The 12,871-nt window shown below is 45.9% G+C and overlaps 1 protein-coding gene across 2 annotated transcripts in view; it reads left to right on the forward strand.

Moving 5' to 3' along the window:
- The window catches only part of LOC142000817 (tyrosine-protein phosphatase non-receptor type 11-like), an 84,415-nt gene that overhangs the window by 46,008 nt on the left and 25,536 nt on the right, over positions 1 to 12,871 (forward strand). For both annotated transcript variants that reach the window (XM_074975412.1, XM_074975413.1), the window contains exon 2: positions 7,798 to 7,920. In XM_074975412.1, coding sequence (XP_074831513.1) covers positions 7,798 to 7,920 — 123 coding nt within the window. The remainder of the gene's footprint in view (positions 1 to 7,797; positions 7,921 to 12,871) is intronic.

The following is a 12,871-nucleotide window of genomic DNA, read 5'->3' on the forward strand; positions in this document are numbered from 1 at the left end:
CCTGTAGGTAGGCTTGGAAGGAGTAGATTTTTACTGGTAAATGTCAGTAAACGTGGATTTCACCACACACAAGCTGACAAAATATTTTCATCTATAATTGAAATTTACAGTTAGGCGAAGTAAAAAATAAAATATAAAAATGCTGTTTGAGAACTTAGTTTGATTTAAGGATATTCATTTTGTCAACATCACATGTCAAAATAGACAACTTGTGTTTTAACGGTTATAGAGCATTGATGTCTCGAATTTCAACATCTGCTGTTAGGAATTAACGGTCTGATTTCTGACCTCTTCTCCCCCTCCTCCCCCCTTTTGTCTGGCCCCTCCATAACTTCCTGAAACTGTGTAATTCGAATTCAGCCAAGCAGCAGCCTATCTACAGGCTTTAACCCCGGGGGCTTAAGTGGGGCACAAACCGTGTGCCGGTTCCTATGCATTGTGGTGAATCTCATGAGCATGAAGTAAAAAACGTGATGCTTTTTCCTCAACCCCTTATCAATGACTACCAGCTTTCTGCTTGTGATCCTAGCTGTCATGGGGGTAGATGTTATGATTGGTGCATTGAGGGAGGATTGTGTGTGCAAGGGAGGGCTATGTGCATGCATGGCTGAACCAGCATATGTAGCTGGCAGATTTCCCTTCTGAGCAAGACGTAAATTTCATTTTTGTTGTTGTTTTGGGTTTTTTTTTTTTTTTTTTGTTCCTGGCAGCCTTGGTCTTAGCACTTCTGCTTTCCATCACTAGGGCTGCAAGAAATGTTCTGCACTAGGTGTCTTGGAAAGGGGGAAAACTATTCTTTGCAACACCTGGGGGTTTCTGTGACCGCGGAGCAGTGGAGTTCACAATTGTGACCATAGCAGTCAGCGTTTGGCATTATGGGGCAGCTGCTGGAGGACTGATAGGGTCGAGAGAGAGAACGCAGTGTCTGCATTTATGCCGGGTCAACCTCAGTGCATTGACCAGGCTGGACGCTGCTCAGGCAGGTGGGCTTACTATTGGCATAATGGAGAACTTGTGTCAGTGGGAGTCACATTTTAAGAGTAAACACGTGCACCAACTAGATGAACACAAGGCGGCTTATGTCAATCTAACTTTGTAGTGTAGACCTGGCCTCAGGGTCTTCAATTGGTGCCACTGCAGCATTTCTAGTGTCGATGAGGCTAAGCCCTGGTTTGAAGCAATAGAACTAACTGGGGTTTATCCTCATTTATGAGGAGGGTAAATCCTGAGGTTTGTATCAATTTAAGGCTTGCTCCTACCTGTAACTGGGGTGAGCCCCAACTAGTTCAGTTTTGCAAGCTCCAGTTTGCCCTTGTCTAGACTCGGGGTCAGACCGTGTGCAGCTACATAGGTTGCTGTCCACGGCTAGCTGAATTGGGGCTAGTCCCAAGTGCGAAGAAGGCCTCAGGAAAAAGGCTAGTGTAGACGCAGCCGAGGGAGGAGGAAGAGCTAGTAAGATCCTGACATCACAAGAGCAGTTGAGACTCAGCTGTGTTGCCTCAAGGGAAAGTGTTGCATATGTCATGTGGGTTGTCTGGGTTGTCTCATCTTCACCAGGTGGTTAGTCATTCCAGGTTTTCACAGAGGGCTTTCTGGCATTTTTGTGGTTGTCAAACCTCTTTCTCCTTTTGACTGAGGGCTGGAGCATTAGTCAGCCTGGCTTTACATTTAAACAGAGAGCATCTTTCGCTGCATTAGCTCTGTCTTGCTGTCAATTCCTGTCCAAACTGAATCAGGCTTTCATAGCCCTCTTCCCTCCAGAGGGGCCTGAGTAACTTCCTTCTGTGAGTCTGGCTCTTGTGCTGTGTTTAACTTGTCTCATTTCCTGTCTTGTTTTACAAATTTCCTGGGGCAGTTTCTATTGTTGATCTTTGGGTTCCTGAAAAGTGCTTGGGTTTTTTTTCTTAATTTTTATTTTTATTTTAATTTTAATTTATATTTTTGGTTTCAGTGAACCATGGAGGAAATCTTCCATTTCTTTGTAGAAAAGCAGGCTTGCCTGGAGTAGATTTCAGCTCCAAATACAAAAACGATGATAGTTAGTTAGATCTCTTTGTCTTCATTTAAAGTAAGTCTCTTTTAAGGCTGTTCCAGAAAAGTGAAAAGAATTTATTACATCGCATGTTTTATTTTACAGTGGGACACTTATGCAATTCATGTTCATTAAAGAAATGGACCTACCTGAAGAATGTTATGCTAGTCATACTTCTATCTTGTGCATTCCTTCCCAAAGGATCGCAAATCTGTGTGTGTGTGCGTGTGTTTCTTTTCCCAAAAATAACTTCTCGTGTTGTCAGATTAAGCTGGGGATCTCCCTAGAAGCATCTTTCTTTCAAGACTTCTTTCAAATTCTTCTTGGGCCAACCTTGAACCCGAAAATTAAAAACAAGTGCCCCCCCCCCCCCCAAAAAAAAAAGTGGATAGCTGGGAATTAAGTCACCTGCATTTGTTTCAGCCCTGTCAAAGGTTTGGTTTGGAATGTGTATTTGAACTGAGCCCTCAGTTTTTGCACAGCTATTCATACATGCTCAGAGAGTCCTTCACAAAGATTTTGCATTCAGGAAAGGGAACTACCGAGTGGGGATACCCTTGTGGTAACCATCTGTACTTGAAACGGTCGCTTTCGTGCTGTGAGTCTCCAGTTGCCGCGTTTCTGAGCCAAAGACCTATCCCAAGGCAGTTCTCGGCAAGTCGTTCCCTTCTGCATGTAGCCTTCAGAAGGAGAGACGTGCGGGGGAGGCTTTGTTTTTTCTCTTAGCACCCAGTGAGGGTCTGTAAACCTAGTAATGTTTGGAAGAGATTCTTCCACTACTGAACTCGGAAGTTGGCCTTTCCTGCCTCTGTTTATGAGGACCACCTAGGTTTTCATGCTTCGTGCTCACTAAACACAGCGGGGTGTGTGCATGGATGTTTGTATTGACTTCTTTCCAAGCAGTAGGAGTGACTAGGGAAGCATCTTGGCTTTTAGGCTCTGCTTAACTTTTGAGAGACGTCACCCAAGTTGAGAAGCCCAAAACCTGACCCTCTGAGGTGCCGCCTCGTCCCCTGTTCCTGACTACCTTGTTCAAACTTTGGGTGAGCAAGGGTCAGGGTGCTGCATGGGAAGGCCCACATTTCTTTGCCATAGTGCACTGAGAATCAGTAGCCAAAGAAACAGATGCTAATGAGCATTGCATTGGGCCCAGGGAAGCTAAGGAGATACGGGGTGGAGGAAGAGACTGGAAAACTAGAGGAGACTGGGCATCTCTCTGCCCCTGAGCCACCATCCTGTCATTCCCCCATAACAATGAGACCCCTTCCCAGCTCCCCCTCCACTCCCAGCACCTGAACATTCCCAAGTGCAGCACCTCTGTTCCTCCTGCCATCAGTGGCCACCTTAATGCAGCTGCCCTGGTTTGTGATGCCAAAAATATGGCTGTAGCCAAGAGTCTGCTAGCATTTAAATATTAATCGTGGGATGGAGACCTTTGTAGGCATGTGTGTGCTCATGAAACATGAGAAGCTGGCAGTGTGACCACACATCACACGCGTATCCCAATGCTGACCTCCGCATTCCCTGAAGTTCTGATCTCCTGGATACCAGGATGGTCTCAGAACACATTGAGGTGCATGGGTATCTGCCCTGGTAGGGATTGTTTAATGCAAATAAAGACGTGTAGCCCAGAGTTTCCTGTGATGCATTTAGCTAGACAGAAGAAAAATCATGCCCAACCCTCACAGCCCATCTTTGTCATTAAGCACTCAGCTAAAACATTATCCATGACATTTTGCAACTTTGCCTTGTCCCCGAGCTCCATTAAACTCCATTAGAGCCATTTGTTGTTCTGGCTATAGCAGCTTTATAGAATACTAAGTATTTGGCTTCTGCACAAAGGGAGTCGCTGCTTGCGGTCTCAGAAGTATGAGGTTCTAAAACTGTTCAGATTCTGCCCTCCACGTCCTGTTTTCAAATTGCGTTTTTGGACCAGTTACAATATAACTCCCCCCCCCCCCCCCCTTCCAAAAGAGCGTTTCAGTCCGGGGCGGGGAATAGCCCTAATCGTAGAGCAAATGCTACATTTATTTTAATTTTCTCTTGTTTGTGTATGAGAGTCTCTCTTGCACACAAACACGGGGCAAGACATTTCTCTGTCCTTCACTTTTCCCATCTGTGAAGTGGAGATGATGATGATGATGATGATTTTCTTGCCAGACAGGAGGTTTGTGAGGTTTATCTGGCTTCATTTATATGTAGGGCGCTAACTTATTAAATGTCCCCAGGTTTGCTCCTCTTGTGAAGACCCCAATTTCACTATAAATGGTTGATTTGAGAATGAGGTCTTGCCTTTTGGAGTCACTTTTGTTTAGAGTAGTAGTGCAAATCTCTCCGCCCAAGTGAGGTCTCTTCCAAGATTGTCCGTGGTCCTTGGAAGGGGGGGTCTGAGTGCCGTGCAGTAGAATTTTAGAGTTATAAACACCTTGGGAACGGAGATTGTTTGTTTGTTTGTTTGTTTGTTTGTTTGTTTGTTTGTAACTCTGGAACGTTTTTAACTCTGAACAAACCCTTCTGGTTCTTTGAAAAGTTTACAACTGAACATTGACTTAATACAGCTGTGAAACGTTACTATGCAGAAGAAAAATGCTGCTTTTAACCATCTTAATTTAAACAAAACAAGCACAGAAACCGTTTCCTTAACTTGTCAAATCTTTTTTTTTAACTTTTCCTTTATTTTTTTGCTAGTTTACGTTTAACACAGTACTGTGCTGTGTATAGTATTTGCTTTTTTGTCTCTGCTGCCTGATTGTGTACTTCTGGTTCCAGATGAGGTGTGTGATTGACTGGTCAGTTCCTAACTCTGTATTTGCTCTTGTTGTCTATTGCGACAGCAAGCCCTTAAAGAATACCACTTCACATTGCTATGCAGTTAGCTGTTATTTAAGATGAATGCAAGGAATACTATAGCAGATCGCCTGCTTAAAGATGTATTAGCGCTTGCTAACGAAGACCTTTTAACTAACGTACTAATACTCTAGGTCAAGATATTAAAAAGCGACTAATGATTTTGGGTGCTTCAGTTTTTAGATGTGTTTCAGATGCTTTTAAAGGGGCCTCATTTTTCAGAAAGCAGGTTCGGTGTGTTCAGAAAATCAAGCCCCACTTAAGGAGTGTCAAACCGAGCACCCAAAAACGGTCACTTCCGGAAAAATCTTTGCCCTAGCATAGACAAGGCTTTAACTTGTGCCGGGCTGGGGGAAGCACCAGTGTCTTGTAGCTCCATCAAGGGATTTTGGTACTGACTGATACCATGAATTGAGGTCAGTAGATGACTTGACACTCTGATCCTGAGATGAAATTAAAATTAATCTAAATGATGACGAAACGTTGTCCCCTATGCATAAGTAGTCTCCTTTTTACCAACCCTTCTTCGCTGGTACTCCCTATGATCTACATACACTAACAGCGGTGGTATTACAGAATAGCACTCAAAGCAGCTTCCCTGATCTTGCTGTGTTCTCGGCTTTCTTTATAATCTGATGCTGAGTATTCGGCTAGTTTCTCCATGCTTTTTAAGTTTTTTTTGTTTTTGTTTTGTTTTTGTTTTGTTTTTTAAAGCAACGCTCGTGGGATGGCTGTCATCTTGGCAACGCTCGTGGGATGGCTGTCATCTTGGCCAACACCCCCGGGGTTGAACCAGGGAACTCCAGAGCTGAAATTGAGTCGCTATAGCATGAGCTAAAAATCAAGACTCCCAAGTGGCTGCTTTAACAAACCAGTATCCTCTGGGGGTTGTGCCTCGCAGGGGACACACTTGCCAATGGGTTACACTCTTTTTAAAAGGGGTGTTTTAAAATTAGGCCCTCGGTGGCTCCCTAGCACAGGCGATGGCAGGACAAGCTTCACCCATAATGTCCTGCCAATGTGTCTCAACCCTGGCCTGGAGGAACCACCTCGTGGTGTAACAGTAGCTCTGTCTCCTTGGCCTGTTCAGTCCCTGACAGCAGCTGTAACGCGAATTGTGCCCCTTGAGTTACACCTGTACCTAGAGAGTATCAGACTGTTATTGTGGCCTGGAAAATTGGGTTCACTGTCCCTGCTGCAGCTCTGACAAAACTTGTGTCCAACCCAGGCCTAAATGTGACTTGTGTCCACCCACCACGTGGTTAATGCTGTTAATAAACACAGCGCCTCACTGGCCAGGGCCTAGACTAGGCTCATGGGTAGGGTTGCTGAATCCGGGGTGCAAACAACTGGGACCTCCGAGCCATTTCATCTGGGACAGCTCTCTCAAAACAGGGATCAATGGGGGCAACCCTACTCGTTGGCCTAGTTAGCACTAACCTTTTTTCCTTTAAAAATCCCCTTCTTTCATGAGGGCTCTGTGCAGCCTTAGTAAATCACAGGAGAGTCCCCCTCTCCTCCTGCCCTGATCAGGCAGCAGACCCAGATGGGGAAGGTCCTACCCTCTCTCAAACCGCTACCACTTGGGCAGCAGAATCAGAGTAGAAAACTCTGAAGGTGCGATCCTGGGCTTCAGACTTAAGACCCATGGCTATGAGGTAGCATTAGAGCTTTTGGTCTCTTTGTGCTATTTTGGTTTGGGTTTTTTTGCCCTTTTTTTTTTTTTTTTTTTCCGTCTTAAAAGACACCCACACAAACCCTTAAATAAATACCACAAACGGGCCTGTGTCGTACGCTGGGCCAAACTGACTGAAGGCAATAGTCTTTTTGGCCTGCTTGCTAATTGCTTTCACAGGGCCCCCGTGAGTTAGGACTAAACCTAGAACCGTTTACAGCAGCTTGTGCTGATGGAAAAGAGAAAAATCCCTCTTGTTGCTTGGGGAGTGGCATAGGAGTGTGGTTTAATTTTTCACTTGCTATTGGTATAAGTGTATAGAGAAGGGGTGGCCAACCTGCGCTTGAGAAGGAGCCAGAATTTACCAATGTACATTGCCAAAGAGCCACAGGAATATGTCAGCAGCCTCCCAGCGCCTCCCGCCCACCGGCAGCCCTGCCATTCAGCGCCTTCCCCCTCCCTCCCGATCTGTTTCATAGCGTGCAGGAGGCTCTGGGGGGGGGAGAGAGGGGAGGGGGAAGGAGCGAGGGCACGGCAGGCTCAGGGGCGGGCGTGGAGTGGGGGCAGGGCCGGGGGTTGAGCAGTGAGCACCCCCCAGCACATTGGAAAGTTGGAGCCTGTAGCTCCAGCCCTGGAGTCGGTGCCTGTACAAGGAGCCGCATATTAACTTCTGAAGAGCCGCATGGGGCTCTGGAGCCCCAGGTTGGCCCACCCTGGGGTAGAGCGTGTGTGTGTGGATGGGTGGGGGGGCAATCTTCAGAACCCTACTATCCTCTTCTAAGCACTTGGGTTCATTTCCTTCAGCTTCCTGCTGGTTATTGACCGTAGAGATGCTTTTTTAGGTCTTTCTAACTTCCAGATAACACCGTCCGTCCCCCCACTAACCCATATATTTCCAGTCTTCTGTGTCTGCGCCCATAGGGAGAGGAGACGGATGGGAACTGCCGTGCTGAGATCCCACCCAAACTAATTGAGGGGAGAAGAGTTCGGGCAGAGCTGTTGAAATGCAAATGTCTGCAAAGGACTGTTCTTGGGCCCTAGGACAGTGGCGGGGAAGCTTGTATATGTGAGAATTGTAACCGAGTGGGATGGAAAGACCCACCGCTTTCAAGTGGGTCCCAAGTTCTCCCACCTGGCCGAGTCAGTGAACAGAAGCCAATATGAACACCCCAGTGGAGGAGATGTTGATGACTGGATGGTACCTAATGTATATTTGTTTTCACACCCCACATTTTTGTTGTAGGTGGTTTCACCCCAACATCAATGGAATAGAAGCAGAGAAGTTGCTCCTGACAAGAGGCGTCCATGGGAGTTTTCTGGCCCGGCCTAGTAAAAGCAATCCAGGAGACTTCACTCTCTCCGTCAGGTATGAAAATGGGGGCAGGGGATGGTTGCACCGGGGCAACTATAGGCACTGGCCTAATTTTGAGGCATGCACTCTTGCAGACACTTGATTAAGTGGGCAAATCCCTGATGAATGCTTATGCAAATGGGCGAGGGAGAGGGGGAGGGGCAGCTGCCTGCTGCATACAGGTACCTGTACGTGGGCCTGATCCCAATCTTGTTCAAGTCAATGGGAGTCTTTCCACCGACTTCCACAAGCTTTGGATCATAGGCCCTGTGTGCGCACAACCCCCAACTTGTTCCCTGTTGAGCGTACATAATAGAGCATTGGCAGGGTTCTGTGTTCGGGTGGAAATGCTGATCATTGAGGGCTTGAAGTGCAAGAGACAAGCATGTCCTCTGAGTGTCCGCTTTGAATCCCTCAGCACCCGAGCAGCACAGCATTCAATCCTGGCAGGACTGATTGATCCCTTCATTGTTCCAGGATAAACTTGAGTAACATTCATGTTGTGTAGGCCTTTTGAATGAGACCTGCGAAAGCCCAGGTGCTCTCTGCTCTGCATGGACAAGATCCCAAGGCAACTTCCATTAAAAATAGGGCTTTGCCCTTGAAAACTGAGTCAGCGTCTCTCATTGTCTGACGTGCAGACCCCCTCAACCCTAGTGTTGGCTGCGTTTCTGCACAGTCATGTGTACATAACCTTAAGTGCTTTGGGGACCTTTGGGCCCAAAGCCATTACAGAAACGAAGCGTATGAGTATGGTGATTTGGCTTTGGAATGTGGCCTTCCAGGAAACAGTGGATCACGTTCCATTTGTGCCTGGTGGGACTCCACTGATGTAAAAGTTACAGTGAAGATAAACATAAGAACGGCCCTACTGGGTCACACCAGAGGTCCATCTAGCCCAGTCTCGTGTCTTCTGACAGTGGCCAGTGCCAAATGCTTCAAAGGGAATGACCAGAAGAGGGCAATCATCAAGTGATCCAGTCCCAGCATCTGGCAGTCAGAGGCCTAGAGACACTGAGAGCACGGGATTCCGTCTCTTACCATCTTGGCTAATAGCCATCGGTGGACCAGTCCTGCATGAATTTATTGAATTCTTTTTTTAATCCAGTTATAGTTTTGACCTTCACGACATTCCACAGGTTGACTGCATTCTGTGAAGTACTTCCTTTTTGTTTTAAACCTGCTGCCTATTAATAATCATTCGGTGACCCCCTGTTTCTTGTGTTATGTGAAGAGGTAAATAACACTTCTTCGCTTTCTCCACACCATACATGATTTTATAGACTTCTATAATAATCCCCCCCTTAGTCATCTCTTTTCCAAGCTGAATAGTCTCTGGTTTTTAATCTCTGCTCACATGGAAGCTGTTCCATACCCTTAATAATTTTTGTTGCCCTTCTCTGCGAGGTGACCAGAACTGCATGCAGTATTCAAGGTGTGACCGTACTACGGATTTACATAGTGGCATTTGATATTTTCTGTCTTATTAGCTATCCGATAATGCAAAGAATAAAGTTGACCCCCTGAGTCCATGAGATTAAAAGGGGCAGTTTGTGTGTTCCAGGGGTAGCTTTAACCCCTCCTGTGCCATACCTACCTGGAGCCTTACCGAGAATAAAACAGTGTCCCTGCCCCTATGCAGGCATCTTCTCTGAGGTTATTTTAGTCGTTTGTAGTTTTTTCAGTGGCTGTTAATTTAGGTTTACAAGTCATTACCATATACTTGGTTTAAAGTAACCCTATGCTGCAATATATTGGTTAGATATTTTTTTCCCCATCTGGCAAGGTATTGCTGTGTTACAGGATGTGAGCGTAACTTGTTTGTTGGAGGTACTGTATCCCCTCCCCCAATGCCCTGACTCTTGGTAGCCACTTGCAGGTTTTAATAGTGTTTTGAATATTTCAAGTGAGTTTTCACACTTGTTGTTTCCCAAAAATATAATCTCGCTCCAGCGCCCTTCCTCCATCTCCCCCCCCCCCCCCCCCGATTCCTCTCTCTGATGCTGGAACCCAAAATATCCCCATTCATGCTGATCTACAACAAGCTGGGCAGTAATGTGGGGGGCCATGGGAAGGAATGTGGTTAACTTTTCAGCAGGGTAGACAGTTTCAGCATCAGACTTTAATTGCTTATGCTGCAGGTAATCTTTGCAATCAGAAGCTGTTGAGTTAATAAGAGACAGGAAGTCTTTCTAATTAGAATGGAAAATAGAGTTAGTCACACAGAGCTGCCTTGAACAAGCTGATCACTGGGAGAGAAGAAGCATAAGACTGGGTTTGTCTGTGTGGTATTAATGCCTTTTTTCTTTTAATTTATTTTTTTGAGTCAATGTTTTTGTCCGTTTTCAAAGTGAGCCACTGACGGCATCTCGGTAGAGTCAGGTATAGTGTGTGAGAAGCAGCATCTGCCTGCACAAGCTTTCCTTTCCAGCACTCTGCCCACACACGTCTGCCATTCCAGTGCCTCGCCGGGGCTCCATTCTTAGCTGGCCATTCGGCACTACCCTGAGCAACACGACCACTGATGATGATGCAAACTGCCCTTAAATCTGCAACCCCTTCTGTTCTGCTCCTGGCACATGCTATGATGGAATGGTTAAAACGCCAGTGACCTCCTCCAAAATAGCCACTGCTAGCCAAAGCTTCCCAGATCTCCTGTATAAGGAAGTCTATATGTCCCTTGTTCTTGCAGGTGTGTGGGGAGGGGGGCAGCAAAGGGAGGTGATCTGGGATTTCAGGGGAGGGGTGATTTGGGATTTCAGGGGAGTACCTGGAACATTTTTCTAGAGGAAGAAGAGCCTTGTGTTGCCATTTAGCCTGATCCATGATGACTTGACATTGGGGGGGCAGTTACTGTATGTGCTAAGGGTACAGGTGCTTTCCCACTACTTTTTGGGAACTGGGATGGTTGGTTACTATTTGTAGCCCAATGGAGTCTTGAGCTGGGTGGTCGGTAGGTGTGACCACAAGATAAATATTGAATTAAAAAAACAAATTGTGGGTAGCTCAACCCAAGTCCAATGTCCCTCGCCCACAGTCGGCGAGATGTGTGTCAAGCACAGAACACGAAGTTTGCCTTGAAGTCTTAATATTTATCAATTGTGTGGCCACAACCCACTGACACATTTTGATTCAGTGGAAATTCTGAACCAACCTCGCACACAAAGTATGCAATCAGCAAAGCCTGTGACGCTTAAATGTTTCCAAGAAAGTGCCTCTAAGTTTGTGCATTTGATTTTTGCAAGCCAGGTGTCCTATCTGAAGCTTCAGATGCTTAAGCGATGGAAAAAAAATCTTTCTCCCTGATTATCTTACCTTTGACAATGTACTATCATCTAAAATCTTCCCACCTGAGCCCCCTTCTCATTTCTAGTGACTGCGTTCAAATGCTGCCTTTGTCACACACATGGGGCCATGAGCACGACGTATGGTATCATCTCTTGCAAACATTTCATGAGTCAGGAAAGCAGTTCTGGGTGTGCTCGTGTCCCATTGAAACTGACGCCATGCAAGTCTGTTTTCCGGAATTGGAACTATAAAGCATAGATCAGTGGACAGAATGAGTAGCATTAGGTTATCTGAATTCCAACCAATCATGTTGCCCACCTTGTTCTTCAAAGAACCAAACGTGTCTGAAAGGTCAGGAGCAGAAAGTACCTCTTCAAACAGCAAGCTAGCCTTCCACCTTCAGCTTCTCCAAGAATATGGGAAAAGGCAGCTCCCTTCGTGAGAGAGGGGACGTGGGCCGAGGAGAGAGGTTAGCTGTAGCTCTGGCTGACCAGCCCCCAAACTGAGTGATCCACATGTTCATGGATCTCCAGGTAAGTCTCTTCCTCAGAAGCCCTCCCACAAAAGATGCAGCAGCCTCTGTCCCCATCCCTTGAATGTCTCTTCCCACGTTTTCCTCTCACTCTGTGCAGCCTGGATTATTTGCTTCTGTCCCTGCAGCAATTACTCTGTGTCGAGTTGGAAATGGAGTGATACCCTCTTTATCTTCTTTGTACTTATTTGGGAAATCTGGTAACTTCTGAGTGAGTCAGGTTAGTTCTTTCCAAATCAGTGAAAAATCTGAATGGAGACAAATACAAAAAGAATCTTCCATGGCCCCATCTCGGTTCTTTTCCTTCCGCCCCTTTCTTAGGATAGTTTTCAGCTAGTCAGTATAACATGTTGCCACACTTGGGATATTGCAAGCCCCTCTTCTTCCAGTATCAGGAGAAGTTTGTTTTCTTGAGCAGTCTTTATTTTTGACATGGATCTGTGAGTACTGAACCTTTTATTAACTGAGGCTGTCTCAAGCTCTGTGTACTTCAGCAGTGCTAACAGAATACATTTAATAATAGCTATACATAAATATTTGATTCAGCATAGAATGGAAAGCGTCTTGCAACTTTAGCTGAAGAAATGCAGCAGTGACCCTCGTACTCGGATTAAGGAGGAGATAATATACAAGTTTCTCATGAGTTATCTTATTCTGGGTCTGTATGGTGTTTCGCCCAGTGTTGTGATCCTGATCTCTGTTAGGGTATCTAGGTGCTAGGGGAATACAGATGACAAGGTGACTGTGCACACATCCGTGGGTTACTTAGTGCTGAATTACCCTTTCAGGGACTGGCTCGTGTGGGTTATGAGAAGTGGAGCCTTTTCACAGGGACCTGGCAACAAGCCAAGCCTTCCTATTTTATGACAGTTGCACAGAAAGCCAGTAGAGACCAGGGTCTTGGGGAACAATGGGGCACTTTGGGAAAGATTTTGTTTGTTAAACTTTCACAGGTTTGTAAAACTTAATTTGGGTTGAAGGACAGTTATAGAAAATGTTAGGGTGGGAGGTGTGGAATGGTGACATCAGAGGTTGCTCAGCCAGTCATCTTAGTGTTGATTTGCATAGAGGATATTTGCATATTGCAGTCCCGATTAAAAGATGTTCTAAAAATACCATAAAAGCTAGCCCTGTTTTCACCTCACA

Source organism: Natator depressus, chromosome 18 (genome assembly GCF_965152275.1).
Source record: "Natator depressus isolate rNatDep1 chromosome 18, rNatDep2.hap1, whole genome shotgun sequence".
Classification (NCBI taxonomy): Eukaryota; Metazoa; Chordata; order Testudines; family Cheloniidae; genus Natator; species Natator depressus.